General features: G+C 46.0%; 1 protein-coding gene and 1 pseudogene across 1 annotated transcript; one reads left to right on the top strand and one right to left on the bottom strand.

Annotated features, from left to right (window-relative positions):
* Positions 1 to 738: 738 nt before the first annotated feature.
* Positions 739 to 22,329, bottom strand: MEDAG (mesenteric estrogen dependent adipogenesis). The gene is made up of 5 exons (XM_060129096.1): positions 21,900 to 22,329; positions 12,090 to 12,199; positions 9,232 to 9,344; positions 2,855 to 3,140; positions 739 to 1,013 (listed from the first exon to the last, which is right to left on the bottom strand). The coding sequence occupies exons 1-5, from the start codon at positions 22,175 to 22,177 to the stop codon at positions 889 to 891; spliced, it is 912 nt and encodes a 303-aa protein (XP_059985079.1). The 5' UTR covers positions 22,178 to 22,329; the 3' UTR covers positions 739 to 888.
* LOC132508968 (large ribosomal subunit protein eL30-like) lies at positions 17,829 to 21,122 on the top strand (annotated as a pseudogene).
* Positions 22,330 to 22,911: the final 582 nt, after the last annotated feature.

Genomic DNA, 22,911 nt, shown 5'->3' with positions numbered 1-22,911 from the left:
CACCTGGCCTCTTTCTACACGGGCCACTTTGTTAAGAGGGAGGTCAAGGGAGTTCAGATTTCAGGCAGCGGGTGGCAGGGTTACCGCCTTATCAACCTGGCCAATCCTCCCGCGAGCCTCACCGTGAATGTTTCTCCTAAGGTTTCATCCTATGGGCAGGATGAAAAACATACTTGCCTTCTGATGAAGGATGTCCTGGGCTTTTTGCTCAGCAACGTTTGCAAGAGAATGGCACTGCTAACCCCGTGCTTGCTGGGTTTGGGTTCAGACAAGCAGAGGGCTAAACCCAGATTTATGAAGCGTCACAGGGCAAAACCCAGGTCAGGTGGCTCCCACAAAGGCTGCCCAGGGAGCTCCCAGGACGCCAGGGCATAAGCGAAATATTCAGGGTGGCAGGACTCTGCCACTCCCTCTGCCTCTTTGGAGAAGTGTTAAAAGGAGAGGAAGCACCCAGGCCATGGGGCCAAAGCCCTCCCATCCTGAAGACAGCTGCATCAGCCCTGCCAAAGCATCGCCCACAAAAATGGAAAGGAGAGGGGCTTCCCTGGTGGCGCAGTGGTTGAGAGTCCGCCTGCCGATGCAGGGGACGCGGGTTCGTGCCCCGGTCCGGGAAGATCCCACATGCCGCGGAGCGGCTGGGGCCGTGAGCCATGGCCGCTGAACCTGTGCGTCCGGAGCCTGTGCTCCGCAACGGGAGAGGCCGCAGCAGTGAGAGGCCCGCGTACCGCAAAAAAAAAAAAAAAAAAAAAAAAAAAAAAAATGGAAAGGAGGGGTCTCTGTAGGAGCAGAGGGCAGAGGTACCCGCCTCCCGTCTCTCTTGGATCCCCTCAGCCTTGGGTTCTGGTACAGGCCTGGGGTGTAGGAGGAGCTGCAAAATGTCCAATCCAATCAGACGAATGGGTTGGGTGTCTCTTCAGATTCCAGAACACATGGAAATGGTAATTCTGCCAAAAGAGGCTCCATCAGAGATGATCTGGGTGACAGACTGCAGTTAAAAACTTCATCCAGTGAACCTGAGAAAAGTAAACAGGGCTTGCATTATTACCATCTCTGGAAAACTACAACCCAAATCCAACAGTACCTAAGGCCCATGCAGCATCCAACGTAACCATTTCAATAATGAATAGGGAATCCTGGCTTCCTCAGAAAAACTCAAAACGCTGACAGAAACGTGTTCCTTTCTGTTCACCAGGAGGATGTGGATGTCACTTGCTTCTCCATGGGCTGGAGTTACAGGTACCCTTTCTCACTTGATGACAAAAGGCCCACAGGTGGGGAAAAGATGCCTAGGACAAAGGTCTGTTCTCGAGAAGGAGATGAAGCCAGGCTAAGTGATCACCAGGGCTGAGCCAGCGGAGCTGCCTGCCGAGTGGCTGATGCATGGTGGTTGGGTCACCTGCAGTGCATGACGACGACTCAGGTGGGCCTTGAAGAATCCTTCCCCACTGCTCTGAAGTAGAAGTGGCCCCAGGGCCGGCTCGGAGTAAACTTGCAAGGAAGCACTGTCCAACTTCACATGCCCCTCAGTCTCCCCAGGATGCCAGTGAACACCCGGGCAGCATAAAGGACAGTGGGTGAGGGATGAAGAAACAGAAAAACCCTGCTCAGGCTGCTGTGGCCAGTGGGTGGGCTGGGGGGTGTCCCAGGAAGGACCTGGCATCTGGGATGGCCACAACCAGGCAAGGTAATCTTCCCCCAAAAGGATGAGCACATAACTTCCCCTCCCCCCCCCCACCATGGCAGCAATGGAGCAGAGAACAAAGGCATCTTTGTAAGAAGCACCCAGACAGAGAAAGCAAAGCAACAAAGAGGGAGAGAGAAGGAGGAGGGGGAAAGGCAGGAGGGAGGGAGGGAAGCAGGCAGAGACAGAGACAGACAGAGACAGAGGGAAGCTGCTTTCCAGGATAAGAAATAGCTAGGAGTAAGCATTTTCGCTAGAAACATTGGAAGAAAGCAACTGTCATTAAATGCAACTAATGAAGCCTCTGTTTTTTGTGTTTTTTTTTAACTTTTTGAAAATGACAGGTTCGTAGAGACTGGTGTTTTGTTGTTGTCTTTTGCTTGTTTTTCTTTGTTTATTTGTTTGCAATGAGCAGCAAAAGTCCTGGTTCAGGGAAGTTGCCTTCCAGCACAGACTAGCCTGGGACAGACAGCAGGCTCAGCAGAAGACCGATCCAGGTGACTTGACTGATATCACTGCCTTAGCCACATCGGACTGAAAAGTCTCCCCAGGTCCTGGGAAGGAGGCCCTGGACGGAAAATCTAGAACGCACCGGATGTGACCTGTGGTCTGTTAAGTGAAGCAGTCTCAAGAGATATTCTTTTCTGGTCTTAGAAACTCTGGAGGACCCTTCCAAATATTTATAAAGATGGATATCTCGACCATGTGTCTTCCCCCCTCAGCCAACACTTTTCCATACATTCTGTTGCCCTGAATATGCACATGAGGAAAGCATCATTCTTCTATAGTTAAATTATTGTTAATAATATTTCAATGAGTATTAACATGTATTTACATTAATAATATATTTTAAAATTATTTTCTGGGTATGCTGCACTGTAAAACTGCTATGTCAGAAAACTTAAAGGAGCCTAAAAGGAAAAGTCACTATATTTCTTTTCTTTTTTTTAATTTTTATTGACGTGTAATTGGTTTACAATGTTGTGTTAGTTTACTATATTTCTTTTTGGTAGTAAATGTTTCTCACTTCCTAGTTTCTGAAATATGTGATATTATATTTCCCCTTTACCAAGAAGCCTTACCTTTTCCATTAATTGATTCTCCTCCCCCATGATATTATTCTACCCTTTAATTTAACTACGTTCCTCGGGTAGTTGAGAATTTTTAACATACCTCTGGAAGTTACACTGAATTTTCGGTCAGAGAAACTGCTCCTTCGGATTAAAGGTTCACTCATCTTTTCCAGAAATAATTTAATGGTCTCCTTCTTTTCTGGACTTGTACTTGACAAATTCAGAACTTTTCCATTCACTTTTACAGTGGAATTGCTGAGCCCAAACCAATAGAAGAAATCAAATAACGCGTCAGCTTTGAATTCATACGCAAAGCTCAAATTTTCTCCATTAACCACCTTGTTTCCTGGAGGGAGAAAATTCTTTACTGCCTCTTGAAAATCAAACTGAAAGAGAGAAGCATTTAATTAATTTCAGTGATATAATGATAATGTTGTATTACAGACTTATATCATAGAATTATATTATAGAATTAACAACTGTCCAAATGTCCAAAATATCACACCTCTTATTTCTCTTCCTTTCTGACATACTTTTTTTCCAAACAAGAAGGTATAGATTTTTTTTAATTGGGGTATAGTTGCTTTACAATGTTGTGTTAGTTTCTGCTGCACAACGAACTGAGTCAGCTATATGTACACATTTTCTGACATATTTTTAAACAGTTGCCTTTATCTTTTATTGATTTATTTGACATCTTTATTGGAGTATAATTGCTTTACAATGGTGTGTTAGTTTCTGCTTTATAACAAAGTGAATCAGCTATACATATACATACATCCCCATATCTCCTCCGTCTTGCGTCTCCCTCCCTCCCTCCCTATCCCACCCCTCTAGGTGGTCACAAAGCACCGAGCTGATCTCCCTGTGCTATGCGGCTGCTTCCCACTAGCTATCTATTTTACGTTTGGTAGTGTTTATATAAGTCCATGCCACTCTCTCACTTCATCCCAGCTTACCCTTCCCCCTCCCCGTGTCCTCAAGTCCGTTCTCTACGTCTGCGTCTTTATTCCTATCCTGTCCCTAGGTTCTGCAGAAACTTTTTTTTTTTTTTAGATTCCATATATATGTGTTAGCATACTGTATTTGTTTTTCTCTTTCTGACTTACTTCACTCTGTATGACAGACTCTAGGGCCATCCACCTCACTACAAATAACTCAATTTCGTTTCTTTCTATGGCTGAGTAATATTCCATTGCATATATGTGCCACATCTTCTTTATCCATTCATCTGTCGATGGACACTTACGTTGCTTCCATGTCCTGGCTATTGTAAATAGAGCTGCAATGAACATTTTGGTACATGACTCTTTTTGAATTATGGTTTTCTCAGGGTATATGCCCAGTAGTGGGATTGCTGGGTTGTATGGTAGTTCTATTTTTAGTTTTTTAAGGAAACTCCATACTGTTCTCCATAGTGACTGTATCAATTTACATTCTCACCAACAGTGCAGGAGGGTTCCCTTTTCTCCACACCCTCTCCAGCATTTATTGTTTGTAGATTTTTTGATTATGGCCATTCTGACTGGTGTGAGGTGATGCCTCATTGTGGTTTTGATTTGCATTTCTCTAATGATTAGTGATGTTGAGCATCCTTCCATGTGTTTGTTGGCAATCTGTATATCTTCTTTGGAGAAATGTCTATTTAGGTCTTCTGCCCATTTTTGGATTGGGTTGTTTTTTTGATACTGAGCTGCATAAGCTGCTTGTAAATTTTGGGGATTAATCCTTTGTCAGTTGCTTCATTTGCAAATATTTTCTCCCATTCTGAGGGCTGTATTTTCGTCTTGTTTATGGTTTCCTTTGCTGTGCAAAAGCTTTGAAGTTTCATTAGGTCCCATTTGTTTATTTTTGTTTTTATTTCCATTTCTCAAGGAGCTGGGTCAAAAAGGATCTTGCTGTGATTTATGTCATAGAGTGTTCTGCTTATGTTTTCCCCTTAGAGTTTTATAGTGTCTGGCCTTACATTTAGGTCTTTAATCCATTTGGAGTTTATTTTTGTGTATGGTGTTAGGGAGTGTTCTAATTTCATTCTTTTACATGTACCTGTCCAGTTTTCTCAGCACCACTTATTGAAGAGGCTGTCTTTTCTCCATTGTATATGCTTGCCTCCTTTATCAAAAATAAGGTGACCAGGGCGCTTCCCTGGTGGCGCAGTGGTTGAGAGTCCGCCTGCCGATGCAGTGGACACGGGATCGTGCCCCGGTCCAGGAAGATCCCACATGCCGCAGAGCACGGGCTGGGCCCGTGAGCCATGGCCACTGAGCCTGTGCATCCGGAGCCTGTGCTCCACAGCGGGAGAGGCCACAACAGAGAGAGTCCCGCGTACCGCAAAAAAAAAAAAAAAAAAGTCCAGTCAATGAAGTTGCTTTCGCATGTGCAAGCAACAGGGCTATAAAAAATAAATAAGGTGACCATATGTGCATGGGTTTATCTCTGGGCTTTCTATCCTGCTCCATTGATCTATATTTCTGTTTTTGTGCCAGTACCATACTGTCTTGATTACTGTAGCTTTGTAGTATAGTCTGAAGTCAGGGAGCCTGATTCCTTCAGCTCCGTTTTTCTTTCTCAAGATTGCTCTGGCTATTCGTGGTCTTTTTTTGGGGGGGGGTCTTTTATGTTTCCATACCCATTGTGAAATTTTTTGTTGTAGTTCTGTGAAAACTGCCATTGGTAGTTTGATACAGATTGCATTGGATCTGTAGATTGCTTTGGGTAGTATAGTCATTTTCACAGTGTTGATTCTTCCAATCCAAGAACATGGTATTTCTCTCCATCTGTTTATATCACCTTTAATTTCTTTCATCAGTGTCTTATAGTTTTCTGCATACAGGTCTTTTGTCTCCTTAGGTAGGCTTATTCCTAGGTATTTTATTCTTTTTGTTGCAATGGTAAATGGGACTGTTTCCTTAATTTCTCGTTCAGAGTTTTCATCATTAGTGTTTAGGAATGCAAGAGATTTCTGTGCATTAATTCTGTATACTGCTACTTTACCAAATTCATTGATTAGCTGTAGTAGTTTTCTGGTAGCTTCTTTAGGATTCTCTATGTATAGTATCATGTCATCTGCCAACAGTAACAGCTTTACTTCTTCTTTTCCAATTTATGTTCCTTTTATTTCTTTTTCTTCTCTCATTGCTCTGGCTCAAACTTTCAAAACTATGTTGAATAACAGTGGTGAGAGTGGACAACCTTGTCTTATTCCTGATCTTAGAGAAAATGGGTTCAGTTTTTCACCACTGCAAATGATGTTGGCTATGGGTTTGTCATACATGGCCTTTATTATGTTGAGGTAGCTTCCCTCTGTGATTACTTTCTGGAGGGTTTTTAATCATAAACAGGTGTTGAATTTTGTTGAAAGCTTTTTCTGCATCTATTGAGATAATCATATTGTTTTTTCCTTCAATTTGTTAATATGGTTTATCACATTGATTGATTTGCGTATGTTGAAGAATCCTTGCATTTCTGGGATAAACCCCACTTGATCATGGTGTATTATCCTTTTAATGTGCTGTTGGATTCTGTTTGCTCATATTTTGTTGAGGATTTTTGCATCTATGTTCCTCAGGGATATTGGTCTGTAGTTTTCTTTCTTTGTGACATCTTTGTCTGGTTTTGGTATCAGGGTGATGGTGGCCTCCTAGAATGAGTTTAGGAGTGTTCCTCCCTCTGCTATATTTTGGAAAAGTTTGAGAAGGATAGGTGTTAGCGCTTCTCTAAATGTTTGATAGAATTCACCTGTGAAGCCATCTGGTCCTGGGCTTTTGTTTTTTGGAAGATTTTTCATCACAGTCTCAATTTCAGTGCTTGTGGTTGGTCTGTTTATTTTTTCGATTTCTTCCTGGTTCAGTCTCAGAAGGTTATACCTTTCTAAGAATTCGTCCATTTCTTCCAGGTTGTCCATTTTATTGGCCTATACTTGCTTGTAGTACTCTCTCATGATCCTTTGTATTTCTGCAATGTCAGTTGTTACTTCTCCTTTTCCATTTCTAATTCTATTGATTTGAGTCTTCTCCCTTTTTTTCTTGATGAGTCTGGCTAATGGTTTATCAATTTTGTTTATCTTCTCAAAGAACCAGCTTTTAGTTTTATTGATCTTTGCTACCGTTTCCGTCATTTCTTTTTCATTTATTTCTGATATGATTTTTCAGATTTCTTTCCTTCTGCTAACTCTGGGTTTTATTTGTTCTTCTTTCTCTAATTGCTTTAGGTGTAAGGTTAGGTTGTTTATTTGAGATGTTTCTTGTTCCTTGAGATAGGATTCTATTGCTATAAACTTCCCTCTCAGAACTGGTTTTGCTGCATCCCATAGGTTGGGGGTCATCGTGTTTTCATTGTCATTTGTCTCTAGGTATTTTTTGATTTCCTCTTTGATTTCTTCAGTGATCTCTTGGTTATTTAGTAGTGTATTGTTGACCCTCCATGTGTTTGCATTTTTTACAGATTGTTTTCCTGTAATTGATGTCTAGTCTCATAGTGTTGTGGTCAGAAAAGATACTTGATATGATTTCAATTTTCTTAAATTTACCCAGGCTTGATTTGTGACCCAAGACATGATCTATCCTGGAGAATGTTCCTTGAGCACTTGAGAAGAAAGTGTATTCTGTTGTTTTTGGATGGAATGTCCGATAAATATCAATTAAGTCCATCTTGTTTAATGTATCATTTAAAGCTTGTGTTTCCTTATTTATTTTCATCTTGGATGATCTGTCCATTGGTGAAAGTGGAGTGTTAAAGTCCCCTACTAGGATTGTGTTACTGTCAATTTTACGGCTGTTAGCATTTGCCTTGTGTATTGAGGTGTTCCTATGTTGGGTGCATAAATATTTAGAATTGTTATATCATCTTCTTGGATCGATCCCTTGTTCATTATGTAGTGCCCTTCTTTGTCTCTTGTAATAGTCTTTATTTTAAAGTCTATTTTGTCTGATATGAGAATTGCTACTCCAGCTTTCTTTTGATTTCCATTTGCATGGAATATCTTTTTCCATCCCCTCACTTTCAGTCTGTATGTGTCCCTAGGTCTGAAGTGGGTCTCTTGTAGACAGCGTATATACGGGTCTTGTTTTTGTATCCATTCAGCCAGTCTATGTCTTTTGGTTGGAGCATTTAATCCATTTACATTTAAGGTAGTAATCAATACGTATGTTCCTATTACCATTTTCTTAATTGTTTTGGGTTTGTTATTGTAGGTCTTTTCCTTCTCTTGTGTTTCCTGCCTAGAGAAGTTCCTGTAGCATTTGTTGTAAAGCTGGTTTGGTGTTGCTGAATTCTAGTAGTTTTTGCTTGTCTGTAAAGGTCTTAATTTCTCCGTCAAATCTGAATGAGATCCTTGCTGGGTAGAGGAATCTTGGTTTTACGTTTTTCCCTTTCATCATTTTAAATATCTCCTGCCAGTCCCTTCTGGCTTGCAGAGTTTCTGCTGAAAGATCAACTATTAACCTTATGGGGATTCCCTTGTAAGTTATTTGTTGTTTTTCCCTTGCTGCTTTTAATATGTTTTCTTTGTATTTAATTTTTGATAGTTTGATTAATATGTGTCTTGGAGTGTTTCTCCTTGGATTTATCCTGTATGGGACTCTCTGCACTTCCTGGACTTGACTATTTCCTTTCCTATATTAGGGAAGTTTTCAACTATAATCTCTTCAAATATTTTCTCAGTCCCTTTCTTTTTCTCTTCTTCTTCTGGGACCCCTATAATTCGAATGTTAGTGCATTTAATGTTGTCCCAGAGGTCTCTGAGACTGTCCTCAATTCTTTTCATTCTTTTTTCTTTATTCTGCTCTGCAGTAGTTATTTCCACTATTTATCTTCCTGGTCACTCATCCGTTCTTCTGCCTCAGTTATTCTGCTATTGATCCCTTCTAGAGAATTTTTAATTTCATTTATTGTGTTGTTCATCATTGTTTGTTTGCTCTTTAGTTCTTCTAGGTCCTTGTTAAACGTTTCTTGTATTTCCTTCATTCTATTTCCAAGATTTTGGATCATCTTTACTATCATTACTCCGAATTCTTTTTCAGGTAGACTGCCTATTTCCTCTTCATTTATTTGGTCTGGTGTGTTGCTCCTTCCTTGCTGCTTCATCTGCTGTGTGTTTCTCTGTCTTCTCATCTTGCTTAACTTACTGTGTTTGGGGTCTCCTTTTCGCGGGCTGCAGGTTCATAGTTCCTATTGGTTTTGGTGTCTGCCCTCAGTCAGTTGCCTTTATTTTTTTTAAAACAAATCTTTGCATTTGCATCAAAATCCATGTAAAGACCTTGAGCTGCTTGGTCAAATTTATATTTATTCTTACCCTATTTCTAAGAAGCTGCTAGAAACTAAGTTCACTTTATTGGTAGTGATAATGAAGCAATCAAAAAGGTCTGTGTCTGGATTCATTTAAGTTAGAGTTAAGCTCTAGGGACTCAGTCCTGGCCTGAAACGCCCAGACCCTCTTCTGTGTGTTGGCAGCCCTGGATTCACACAAGCCAACCTCACCTGAAGCCAGTAGCTTTCTCCAATCACTGAGGAAATGACCATGTCCATCCCCTGCTCTATCTGTCTTCTTATCTTGGGGTGCCTGGTGTTCACAAGAAACGCATACGTTCTTTCTAGAAATTAGGAAGTAGAAGTCAGAAAACAAGGGTGCATGTGTACTTCTTAGTATCTGACAAAGCAGTGATTCCCACCATATTTGGAGATTTTACTAATTTATAACCTCCCTCGCTGCTCCCTCACTGCAAAGCCTAACCAGGTTTCTAGAAATGTTTCCAAGAAATTTGCAGGCGTGAGGAAGCTCCAGGATACTGTCAACGCAGGTTAGAAAATCAGCTCCCCCCAGGCTGCACTTTGTCACTCATGCCTCAGAAATCGAAAGTTCCAGTCCATAATTATCACAGATAAGCACTGAGTCTCCTCTGTGTGCAGCCAGCATGGGAGCCAAAGTGAAAACTGGAGATGGCTGGTTTTCGTGTCACTGCCTTGCTGGATAAACAGCAACTTGGCTCTCACCCACATTTCCTCACTTACAAAGCAGAAAATCCGTCCAGGGAAGGACGCTTCCCCCTGCCTTCCCCCTCCCTCATCATTCCCTGTCCTCCCCCAGAGACCTGGCTTTCAGTCTGCAAAGGGCTAGTCTAGAGTTCTAAGGACCAATCTGAGATTGGTTCTCCTCCACGTCCCAGCCCAGGACAAGCCCAGCAGAAATGTCCCTCCCATTGTTTAAATAATGCCACGTCTGTGTCCTGGCAGTTGTTTTTTGTTCTTTATTTGATCGGTTTGGTTTGGTTTAAATCCAATTCTGTCCAGTTCTATCTAATCTAAGCAAAGGGGTGGTTGTTTACTCCCTAGGAAATTTTAAATACTGCGAACCAACAACCTCTTAACTTTTCCAGCCCCCGGAATCAAGCTCCATGTCCTTCATTACTCAAGCACTTTTTCTAGGAAGACCCATAACATAGAATGCCACCCTTTGTTTAAAGGCCATGCAGCATGTGATTTGGGGAACTGAACATCCTACACGGGCTTTGAGCATCAAACCTGTGGTCCACCAATAGCAAGTGTTACGTCCTTGGGGAATACATTTTGAACTAACCTTTGCACTAACCTTATCCATCTTCTTTTTCCTTCCCCTGTTTTCCTTTCTCCCAAATTATTTTTTGGGGCACTTTAGATAGAAACTACTTTATTTCCTCTTTGAGAAAATATATAAATAAGCAAGTAAAGCAAGCCAGCTATTTGATACCTTGAATTAACTTTCACATAAACTAAACCAAGACCTTTGGGCTCATTAGATACTTAAGGCCGCCACCCTCCATCCACCGTTGTGCAGGTTGGGCAGGCTGTGCACTGCACAATTCTAGAGGATGCCAATCGCTTCCACATTGTCTACTTGTACATTTATTATGACAAACTTCTGGGAAGGATTAGTAAATTGTCTTGAGTTAATGGTGGCTTCTTCTAAATTTGCACAAAAGTACAAGTTTAGGATAGCAGCAGGGCTGGACGTGTTGCCCTAATCACAATTTTCATAATTTAAACTTGAGCATCTTAAGCTTTGTGTCACAGAATCTCCTCATTGCATGGCTTTCCTCACAGCCAAGGAGGACTGGGTTTCTCTACCTCCTTCCACAAGCATTATATAACTGCGAATCTTTTCAAGGCCACCCACAAATATTTCCTTTTACCACTCCCTGTATGTTCATTACAATGTTAAAATGGAGAGGTCTCTTATTCTTTCTTAAGAACCCTCCTGAGAGATCAAGGCGGGAGGTATACTGGATACATCTGTGCATTACATTCTTAGAGAATTCTCAGCTTTCTGGTCACCAGCAAGCCAAATAGCATCAGGGGCTCAGATGCTCTACCGAGCATTGCTTGTTACAGTGTGATCTGTTCCCGGCCCCTCCTGCCAAGAAGGACATTGTGACTTTGAATTATGAAGTGAGAAGGGAATCTGAATGACTCTGAATGAGACGAGCAGAGAATCAGGTCCAAAGAATCTGAATGAGGAAGGGCATGTCTGAGGAAGTCTATTTGGAATTTGTAGATCAATTCTTAATCTCTTGGTCTCATTTGAAGAACGTTATTTAGAAGTAAGTGTAAGAAACGCTACTGCTATTACAGCACTTATGCCCATGACTTTCCCCATGTATCACTGAGCGGGAGGGAGAAGGGAAAACTGAGATATTTTCGTATTGGAATTTGAGTTAATATAGTTGTTATCAGTCTGATTTCTGAAGAAACAATAAAGAGAGATCTCTAAAATTGAAATTCGAAGGCCAGAGCGTGAAACATAAAAGCATCTACGTAAGCGTTTATTTTCTTTACCTTAGTTTTCTCATCTATAAAATGGGGATGGGATAAGTACCGCATAGGCAGGACGGCCAGGCATCCTGGTTATGCCTGAGTCAGTTCTAGTTTATACCTTTATCCCAGCATACTTATTACGGTTCCTGCTTTCATGCTCAAAAATGTTCTCCTTTGCATGATACGCCCTACTGGGCTGTTGACCAATTATTCACATTAGCACATGCCTCACAGAAGTGCTTGATACATGGTAGGCAATATTATATATCATCATCTTCATCACTCTGGTCATTTTTGCAACCCCTGCAGGCTCAGAGATCACTTCCTGCTTAGACAGGAAGTATGAAACAAGACTCAGAGACAGATGGCTTCTGCCGTAGGATCACTTAGAGGTTTGCTCTGCAGGCTTGTGCTGTGCTGATGGCCTCACACACCAGGCTTCCAGCCTTGCACAAGCTGCTTTCTCCATGCCCAACTTCTACCTCATCATCAGGCTACAGTCCACAGTCCAGCAAGGCAGAACCAAACGCAAACATTTACAAACCTACCTTTCGAGGAGTCCTTTTTTGTCTGTACATTAATAAAGAATAGCATTGGTTTGCTCAATATAGTTTCCCGGTAGTCTTTATAATCGCAGTAGTTGGTCAGTTCCACATATCTATGAAAAAAGAAGAGATGATTACAAGTGCGATGTACCTTCCCATCGAGGTCAGGAAGGGGACGTACTGGACAGGTGCCTACTACATCCTCAGACCCTCTGAGGGAAGTCCCCTGAAGTGTCCTTCGGGAGGCAACCATATCTTGTACCAAATAAATAAATCCCCTCCCCTGATCAGCATGCAAACTAAAGGTGGCCCTGGTCCTGGGGGTGCCTGGCACCAATACCTGGCTCTCAAGGGCAGCCTGGACCAGATGATGACTAGTACCGTCTATCTTTGGGCTGTAAGTGTTCATTTGAAGCTACCGGAGCCCTATGTCTCTCTGGGTTGAGAATGAATTCTACTCAATAAGTGGAATTTTCTGGGTCTTCTCCAGTGTAGTCATCCTAACTGGTGGGTCTGAAATTTTCCTTTCCTTCTCTAATCCCAGGATAAACCCAGACGGCTCCATTGATTAGACAATCAACCAATATTCATATAAACCAATTCACATCTCCCTGATCGTGAGCTTGTGCAATTTAAAAAAAACAAAAAACAAAACTAATGTTGGATTTCTGCCCAGGGCCCTATTACATTTAGCCTCCTTGGTGTTAGTTCATTATTCCAGCCCAGGAAGATCTTTGTGTTTCTTGACTCTGTCCTCCAATATGATAGCTTTGTCTCCCTACTCTGCACATTTTCCAAGCAGCCTTTCTGTGTCTCTACCTGCACTGTTGATTTTAAAAAAGACAGATGGAAGTGCAAATTGGCTTCCTTCAAAAAGAACGCTAATTTTCTAACCAAACCCAAGCTCAGAAGCGGCATGGACACGGGCAGGCTGAGTGGCATCCAGCATGCTGGGGGATGTGGATACCCCAGTCCCTCTTCAAGACACAGCGGCTTCCCCACTGACTGGCACTACTGCAAGGTCTGCATGGACTGAATGGGCTGCTTTTGCTAAAGGGCCGCATGTTGGCTTCTGACATCTGACTAGATGTCAGAACTAGTCAGAACTAGATAGACTCAGCCCTGCAGAGACGGCTCCCCCGTTTCTTTCCAGCTTCTTGTCCTTCCAGAGCCTGACATGAAAATACCAGCCCTGGGGAGCGCCCGCAGCAGAGAGCTCTGGCCGCAAAGTCCCCTCAGCCTCCTTCCCCATTGTCCTCTCCCCACAGCCCACTTAGAGGGGCCGGAGCACGAGACGGGGACCCAGGCCTGGGTCAAAAGCAGTGGGAGAATATCCACCCCCCGAGTCAGGAAAAAACAGCTTCCACTGTCTGCCTCCAGCTTGGTTTCTTAGAAATCTGTGTCATTATCCTTTTTTCTTGGATTGCCAGATCTGATTTTGAGAGCTTTTAAAACCTGACCCCCGATGGAGCATCTAAAATGCTTCCTGCCCTCTATTTCACCAGACTTTTAATGTAGCGTCCATCTCCCAACCCGGGGCACGTGGCTAGTTAGGGGGCTGGTCCTGCGGTGGGGAGGGGCACACAGGCTGGTGCACCCGGGGAAGGAGAGTGGGTGCAGGTGTCGCTGTTCAGGGGTGTGGGCGCGAGGGGAGAGGAGGGTGGGAATGGAGAAGGGGGTTAGCAGTGGCATGGACTGGGTATGATAAGGCAGACGCAGACCAGGGATTTCCTAGGGTTCTCCCTCCGTGCCTCCCCTACCCCCATCCTCCTCTGGGCAGAGCAGTGCACAGTGAGGGTGGGGTAAAGGGGCACCTGGCGGGAGCGGCACTGTGTCCCACATCAGCAGAGGGAGAATTTTCCTGTTCTTTGTCCCAACTGACCAATTGCCAAAAGGTACTGGAGAAAGGAAGCGAAGGAGAAGGAAGGAGAAAGGGAACCACGATTTGCTGGGTTCGCTCACTCTCATTCAGCAGCATTCACTAAGCACCGGATGGTGTGCTGACACGTGCCTTGCACATCTGAGGAGGTCAGGGTCCAGGAAGTGGGGATGGGGTAGCAGGGCGGCAGTACAGGGGCCCCTTGTGCGCCCCACCCTTCCACCATCCATCTATTCAGCTCCCAAGGACCTGGCCCAGGTGGGCAGAGAGACCTGGGCAGTGGTAGAGGAGAGGCAGGCCCGTGAGGCCTGTGGTTGCAGGGGGGTGTGGGGAGGGGCAGGGGGAGAAAGCAGGAAGAAGAGCCTTTAACAAAAGAAGGGCAAGCCTGATTGGACTAAACATCAAAGAGACAGATGCACGATGCTGGCTGGGAGTCGGGTACCACCTGTGATCCATCCAAAGCAATTTTCACATTCTCCCACCTTGTGTATCATGGAGTTCATTTATAGTCATTTAAGCACTTAATATTTCCCTCAAAGTGATTGCTCTGCTCTCTCAATATCCACAGTCTGACTGTCACTCTCTAGGGCATGGACATGGTGCGTGTGTGTGTATAGGACACGCAGAAAATCTGCAGGTTTGAATACTATTCTGATGACCCAAATGGCAGTGCAGTACTTGCCTCTGCCTACAACGTCGACTGACATCTCATTGGAGGCATCATTGGCGGGAGGAAGATAAAAATCTCAACTTGGAAATGATCCCTGGTTGGAAAAATCATCAATTTTCCACCAAATTCTCTGGAAGACTTTTTTGACTGCTGTAGGGCCCAGAGAGCTGTTATTCGGCCTGATCAAAGAAGGGAGACTGGGTGGGGAAGGGGAAAGGGGGCATCTTCTGGAGTTATGTATTGAGTTTAATGCATAACCTATCCATGAGTCACCTCTTTTGGAGTCTGAATTTAATAAGATATCCTGAATCATAAGACTATGCTCAACATAACTTAATCTTCCTTTGATGATTCAGAGGCACTTTTCGGATCTTAACAGGGCTGTAAACATCATCACAGAGCATCGCCAGTTATCACTGTACCACAGATGTGGGAAAAGGCTGCTCACTCGAGAGCTCTGATAACACAATGTACAGACAAGAGATTGTGGCAAGATCCCTACTTAACTCTCTGTTTAAACCAGGTCACAAATAAGAACCACTTCCTTAATTCATCCATCCCCAGCCTCCCAGTTACTGTCCAATTGTTAAACACCTCAAACTTGCAGTGGAATAAATACATGTGAGCATCCCTTTGGAATTCACTGGTATGAAATTTGGATATGTAAGTCACTAAAATACAAAGATTGAGGACCTAGTTGCTAAATCTCACAGGTCTTCAAGTACCTGACATTCAACCACCAGTTTTGTTTCAAGATGAGCCTGACTAGACGACCTTAGGGACCAGTTATCTCATCTTCAATCATGCATATTTATGAATTACTCATGCAAATATTGCTTCTGTGTCCTAGATATTTATTCTATTCGCTGACGTTTTCATTAGGGATGAGAAGCAAACAGTTTAAGATAGTTCCTTTAAACGCTCATTTCTTCATTGCTTTTATCCTGGCCCCAAAATGCTGCTAGGCTGGAACTTTCTACGCCTGGTTTTAATCCAAAGATTGAAAGGCAGAACAATGTGATAGAAAGCATAGTGTTCGAAATAAGAAGATTTAATTCACATTCTAATTGACTGGCTGTGTGAACTCAGTCCCAGAGCCACAACTCATTATGACCTTCAGTGAGTTACTTAACCCACTGAACCCATTCCCTCATCTGTAAAAGGGATATAACGGTATTGCCTTCCATTTGATGATGTAATGCAGTGCCAGTAACATAGACATATGTACTTGGGCCCATAGTAGATGCTCAACAAACATTATTAGTATCTTTAATTCTGGCCAACTCCGCTGGCCTTAGCGTGAAGTTCTGTAAGCTTCTGACACACAACCAGGGCTGTGTTCATGTGAGTGACCAGGAAAGGAGGACTATATGAATATCTAAAAAATAAGTAAGGGTTTCTCTTTCCTTGCTCCAATTTCTTTCCTCATCTTTTCAGTTTGGAAGGCTAGAGGGAGCAGTTTAACGAAGGCAACACCTGAAAGATGGGACCAAGACAGAACATTGAATTTTTGCTTCTAGCAAATCAGGAGTAGCTGAAAGATCACCTACCCTCTAAGATGCCAACCCTTCTCCAGAGTTTTCTTCAAATTTTACATCATCTTTAGCATGACTTGAAAAGCTGCTCCAAATTTCCCTGGCCCCTGATGATTGAATGCTCAGAGACAAACAGGAATTCAAACACACGGCTCCCATCTCGTATGTGTGTGTGTGTGTGTGTGTGTGTGTGTGTGTGTGTGCGTTCATTTTTTAAAGTATGGAGGAAGGAGCAGATAAAAAGAGAAATATATTGGAATAGTCCTTGTGTAAAAGGGCCAGAAATTGCTAACAGCTTCCACAGTCCTTTGCTGTGACTAAGCAAAAGCTTACAGGGACATTCTTTCCAGTGTTAACTTGTTAGTTTTATGCAAAGCCTTCCCTACACACTTAAACAATTCCTTCTGTTCACTCCCTCACCTCCTTCTTCTGCCCCAACTCTAGTTAAATAAGCAAAAATTTCAGATTTATCACTCTAACATCTGTAACTCTAATCAACGATACACGTGTTCATTCATTCATTCATTCGTGCAAGAAACATTTACTGAGCACCTACTATGTGCTGGGCACCGGGGACACAAAATGAAGAAGGAAACAGTCCCACTTTCCAGAAGCATATAGTCTATTGGGGAGACAGCTAAGAAAATGTATCATCTCAATATGAAATGATACACATCTAAGGCCTTGTTGCTTGAAGTCTGATCATTGGACCAACAGTACTGGCATCACGGGGGAGCTTGCAAACCTGCAGAATCCTGGGTCCCTCTCCAAATGTATTTGCTCGAAAATCTGTATTTTCACAAGAGCCTAAGGAGACCTGCAAAAACTTATTTAAAGTTTAAGAAGCACTGGTCTAAGCCACGGTCCCTGTTTTTCAGAGGCTTACAAACGAGTTAATCATTCAAACACACACATGCCAGAAGAACGCACAGTTCTCTGCACTCAGGCATCCACAGGGCGATGTCCTAGTAACGTAACTAAGAAGGAGCAAAGCCAAGGGGCTTGGAGCTAGAGCCACTTGCTGAGCTGGGACAGGAACAGAGGAGGGATTGTTCCGTCGGGCCGAACAGACTGCCAATGGGAGGGCAGAAGCAGGAGGGAGACGGGGACCCCGCGGGGAGTCTTGGTTTAGCTGAGCCTTGTGGACTGCACGTGGAGGCATCCAGGCCCACAGACAGGCATGTGCAAGGACCGGAGTGTAGCTGAAAGGGCAAAGCAAGTCTCCGGAGGAAGAAGGTAGCAAAGGCTAGTGCCCTTTGTTTTGAATCACCGATTTGGGTTTGATTCCTGTCTCTGTGAGTTCAGCAAGTTTCTTAACCTTGTTGAGATGCATTTCCTCACCTGTAAAATCTGGCTGATAAGAGGTACCCCATGAGGTGGCTGAAAGACGAAATAGTGCGTGTGAAGCACTTGGCCTTGGGGTTGCTTGGTAGGTACATAAGCTGACGTTTGTCCCATGATGAACAGGTAGCAATGACTGTTTTGAGAACTTTATACATTTTAATTGTGAACAACAACCCTATAAGGTTGTTGGCAATATTATTCCCATTTTACAGCTGAGAAGACTGAGTCACAGAGATTAAGTAACTTTCCCAAGTCACTCAGCTAGTAAGCAGCAGAACTAGGACTCAAACCAAGGCAGCCTGGTCCTGGCGTTCATGCCTGTCCACACTTACTCCGAAGTGAATCCCGTAAAAATCATAGCTCAACACGTGAGAGATTATAATTCATCAATATCACTATGAGTCCTGTTAAGGGGCTGCTGTCCTGGGCAGGTCATCAAATCCAAGACTCAGACATGCAGACCAAAGCAGAGGACAGGTCGGGGGCTTGCTGAGGGCAACAGCAAGGGTGGCCGGGCTGCATACAGGGATGTTTCTGAGAGGTGGCCTGGGCCACAGACAGAGCCCAAGCACCTCCCCCCAGTGAAAATCTAAGTATGATCCAACCCTGACTCTCCTCCCCTGTGTCCCCTGCCCCAGGCAGCTGATCTCGAGGTAGGTGTGACTGTCACCCAGCTAACAGCTGGTCAGATCTGGGCAGAAGCAGGGCACAGCACTGCTTTTAGTGGCTTCCTTCAAACCACTGGACTTACTTTCTCTTTTAGGCTGATTATATAAGATGTGTACTGGCTGACGTCATTCCAGTTATTAATTTGAGGTTCCGGAAATCTATAAGAAAGCCGCTGTGGTCTACAGGAAGCCAGAATTATTCCAGGTTCGAGGCAGTTTGCTGACAGGGTGGGCTGCATGGTTAGCTAAATGCTGTGGAGAGGCCCCGGTCCCGCAGCTCACCAGCATCTCACCTAGGGAAATTATTTAATCTCTCTGAGTCCTAATTTTCTCATCTGTAAAAAAGGGAAACAGACAATGGTGCCGACTTTGTCAACTTTTGTGAGATAGCTGTGAAATACTTTGCACCCACTGCTGGTACTCAAGTAAGCATTAGTGGCCACCACTATTATTGTTCTTATTTTTATTACCCAAGCAGCCTCTTTCATGCTAGAGGACCACTGAAAATAGGGAATTAGAGCTCCTCTTTGTCAAATGTTTGCCATTCCATCCCACTAAAAGGCTGTGTTATAGGAAAAAGAGGTAAGGGTGTGTGTGTGTGTGTGTGTGTGTGTGTGTGTGTGTGTGTGTGTGTGTGTGTGTGTGTGTGTGTGTGTGTGTGGTAGTTAATGGTAATTTGCACCTGGAACCCTGAGCAAGTTTCGTTTGTACCATGGGTGGGAATCCTGAGCTTGAAAGAAAAAAATAGCAATAAAGATCTTGCCATAAATCCCCGACGGGAGGACAAGGAACTTTCAAGCAGGCTCTCAGGACTGGGTGCCACCACTAGGCCTTCCCACCACCCTAGTTTTCCTGAGGCTTATTTAGCAGGTACATATTTAGGAAAATGTTCCAGTATTACGAAACAAACCAGAGCGCGTAGAACCACTGACATCTCCTCTTACTCTCTGAGCACGTGAATCGTATGAATGTCAGCGTCAGGAGCTCTTAGCCTCTTGGGGTCTCTGGGAAAGGACCTTGTGAAAGTCACAGCACACACTTCTGAGGTCACGAGAAGAAATCCTGCTTATGCTGTGGGCTTATCCCACACCAAAATATTTGTTGAATGATTCAAAGAAAACCACAAGAACTAAATAAAGAGGAAGGATTCTTAACCTGGATCCAAGCATCTCCTAAACTACCGGCATGGTCAGCAACATTAGGTGTATCTCGACCTTTCCGGGAAGAAGGTCTACCTACGATTCTCAAAAGCTTGATGGTCCAAAACGATTAAGAATCATCACCCTGTGTTTCTTACTCTCCAGCCATCTCAGCAGCTGCTCTTGGTTGGGGACCATCCCACACCTAAGGCAGGAATATGGGCCACAAAGAAGACAAAAACGCCACTGGAGTCCATCAACTCTAGGCCCCAGGGTGTTATAAAAAGTGGAAAGTGCATGGTGGGGTGCAAGGTGACTCTGAAGATGATACACTAGGAAGGCAAAGCAAAACTAGCCATCCTCGCCAAGAACTGCCTGACCTCGAGGAAATACGCCACGTCGGCCAAAACTGGTGTCCAGGACCACAGGGGCAACGGCACTGAACTGGGCCGAGCCTGAAAGAAATACTGCAGAGTATGCAAGGGGCTGTCCCTGAGCCGCGTGATTCTGGGGTCTTTAGAAGTGCGCCAGAACTGACTGGTAAAAAGGAAACCGTGTACAATTCTTCTTCAACTAAACTAGAGCTTATTGAAGGAAGGAAGGGAGGGAGAGAGAGAGAGGGGAAGGAAGGACGCAAGAGAGAAAGAAAGAAATGAAGTACTGCTTTTTGAGAGAGGAAGTTGTGTGCTTTCTCCACACAACTGGGTAAATCTGTGTCAATTTGAGGAGCGGCCACTTCAGACAGCTGTGTTCGACTATGCACCCCACTCCTGATGCATGAGAGCAAAACCTCTCACTGCTGTCCACAGCCGTCTTCCCCCTCTTTCTAGAAGGCTCTCTCCATTCAGACCAGGTTCCCTATCGTCCTCCAGGACTGTACACCCAGGTATAAGGGGCTGCTGTGCTTGCATAGTGCGTTCCCTGAGAGGAAGACAGGTTGTTCCTTCCACCTCCCCAATTATTCTCATGGGCGCCTTGGTACTCCCAGGGTACCAAAGCCTTCACACGATTGCTTAGACAACGGGAACCTTGTATTTGCTGATTCCTGCTTGCACCCTGGTCTCTGTCACCTGGTCATTGTTTATTCTGGACTCTGAACTGCCAGGGGAACACTGCTGTTCCTTCGGGGAGGAGGTGTTCAAAGCAAGAGTTGAACAACCAGACTTCAAAACCATTGTAAGCTTTGCAGCATCGTTTGCTGAGACTGGGAGAGCTGACTCTGTCAAAGCCTAGCCTATAGCTTCAATTAATTCTGGACATTTTAATTTTTCATACTCTGTTAATACAACGGTTATCTTCTTTTAAAATCTTTGCAAATCTTATTTCTAACTCAGTTCCTCCCACCGTCCCCTGCTTATGGCTTGGAATTTTCAATTCACTAAGAAAGGGAGAAATTCTTGCTGGGGAATGGTTTTTCAGGCCCTCAAAGCCCTCAGTATCTTTGTGTGAAAAAGCAAGGTTTTCCCCAGCAGCTTTGAAGAAGGTATTTTAAACATCTCATTTTGTTTGCTTCCCCCTCTTGGCTCGGTCCCACGCACAGGGTGACCCCGGCCCTTGTCTTTCCCCGGAGCTAAGGCTTTACTATCTTCATAGCTGGCCAGCTTCCCCACCTCTGAACCAACCTCGAGACTGCACTGCCCGCTTCCCAGCACTCAGCTCTGCAACACAAATATAAGCACCACCACCCGCCTGCCCCCCACCCCCGACCTCTGGAGGCACAGGGTGACCTCTGGTAGCAAGAGGCGCAGAATGCAGCGTGAAGCTCCCTCCTCCTTTACCCCGTCAAAGCCTGCTCCGATAGACGACACCCCTGCTGGCTTCGAGTCTGCTAGCAAGGGCTTCAGGCACTTTGGCCACCACAGTCAAGCATCCTGTGACCCTCCATCAAATTCGGTTTGGCCCAAGCTCTGTCCCCGGATCCTGGAAGCCACACTCATCCCTCTCATTTTCCCAGAACTGAACTGCCCACTCGACAGCCCACACGGCCCTGGGCTGGACTTCACGGGTCTCTGGTCCCTTCTCAGCCACCGTTAATTGATTTATTTTTTGAAAACTCACTGAGGCCAAAGATGGGAAACTTTAAACTTCTGCACGCTTCTCCCCGGGCCTCCTCACTGGATAAAGCTCCTAGGGCACAGAAGAGAACATCCTCTCCCCTTCCCTTCCCCCCAGTCTAAAGCCAGGGTGTGAGTCTCTGCTGAGCAACATCCCCAAAGGGTGTGCCCCCAATTTGAGCTCATTTGATCCAGTTAAGGAGCCAGAAGGAAGACTCATCCACCAGTTCACGCACTCCCCACCCTGCTCTCCCTCAGGCGCCTGCCCAGTGCCCTCCCGGGGCAGCTTGGACAGCTGCAGAACTGTCAGTGCCAAGGGCAGAGAAAGCCAGGGCCGGGGGCGGGGTGGGGCGGGGGGGGGAGTGGGGGGAGCTTTGCACCTCCGAGTGACGTTAGCAATGAGAAAAATCTGAAAATGTGATGAAGGAGGAGATCCAGGCTGGATCTTAGGAAGTGAGGCCAGAGGACTGGGATGGGCAGCGGGGTGAAGGCCTCGGCGGGGACCAGGCGGCGGGCCCACCCACCTCCTGATGTAGCTGCTGAGGCGGTAGAGCTGTCCGTCGAGGCGCACGAGGCCGTCGCTGAAGACGTTGAAGCCCCCGCGCGTGGCCGCGGGCTCCGCGGGGCCCGGGACCACCAGCTGGTCGCCGCGCAGCTGGAAGGCGCCGGGCTGCAGGCGCAGCAGCTGGGCCAGGGGCAGCAGGGCCAGCTCGCAGTCGCACGTCCACAGGCTGCGCAGCTCCCCCGACGAGATGGAGGTCAGGCTCGGCCTGGCCGCCGGCGCGCTTTCCAGCCCCGCCATGGCCCGGCCCGCGCTCCTGCCGTCGATGGACCCCGACAGGGGCCGGGCGCCCCGACTCGGTCGGCCCCGCGCCCGGGTCGCCGCTCAGGTGCTGCCGGGCCGCCTGCCCGCCGGCGAGGAGCGAAGCTCTGCAGGCACCGCGCGGAGAAGGCGGCCCCGGCGCCGCGCGGCCCTTTTATCCGCCCCGCGCCCCTCCCGGCCCTCGGGCACGACCCCAGACGCTCAGGGCGCGTTTCGGCATCTCAGGACTTGGCACGCTCCCGCCTGGCTGCGCCCGCTCGCAGCCAAGGGTTACTCATCCCCCTGGGGGGCGCTGCTCCACGCCTGGGGCTGGTCCCGCCCCTGCCTGGACACTGCCTGGGGGGGACACGCTGCCGGTGGGGGACACTGCGGGGGGGGGCGGCGGGGGACACTGCCGTGGGAGGGGACACTGCCGGGGGGGTGGGACGCTGCCGGTGGGGACACTGCCAGAGTGGGGGGGACACTGCCGGGGGGGGGACACTGCCGGGGGGGGACACTGCCGTGGGAGGGGACACTGCCGGGGGGGGTGGGACGCTGCCGGGGGTGGGCACGCTGCCGGTGGGGATACTGCCAGAGTGGGGGGGGACACTGCCGGGGGGGAACACTGCCGCGTGGGGACACTTCCGGGGGGGGCACTGCCGGGGGGGGGTGGGACGCTGCCGGGGGGGGGCACGCTGCAGGTGGGGACACTGCCAGAGTGGGGGGGACACTGC

The sequence above is a fragment of the Lagenorhynchus albirostris genome, chromosome 18 (genome assembly GCF_949774975.1).
Source record: "Lagenorhynchus albirostris chromosome 18, mLagAlb1.1, whole genome shotgun sequence".
In the NCBI taxonomy this organism is placed as follows: Eukaryota; Metazoa; Chordata; class Mammalia; order Artiodactyla; family Delphinidae; genus Lagenorhynchus; species Lagenorhynchus albirostris.
This window is presented reverse-complemented; position numbering and strand designations above follow the sequence as displayed.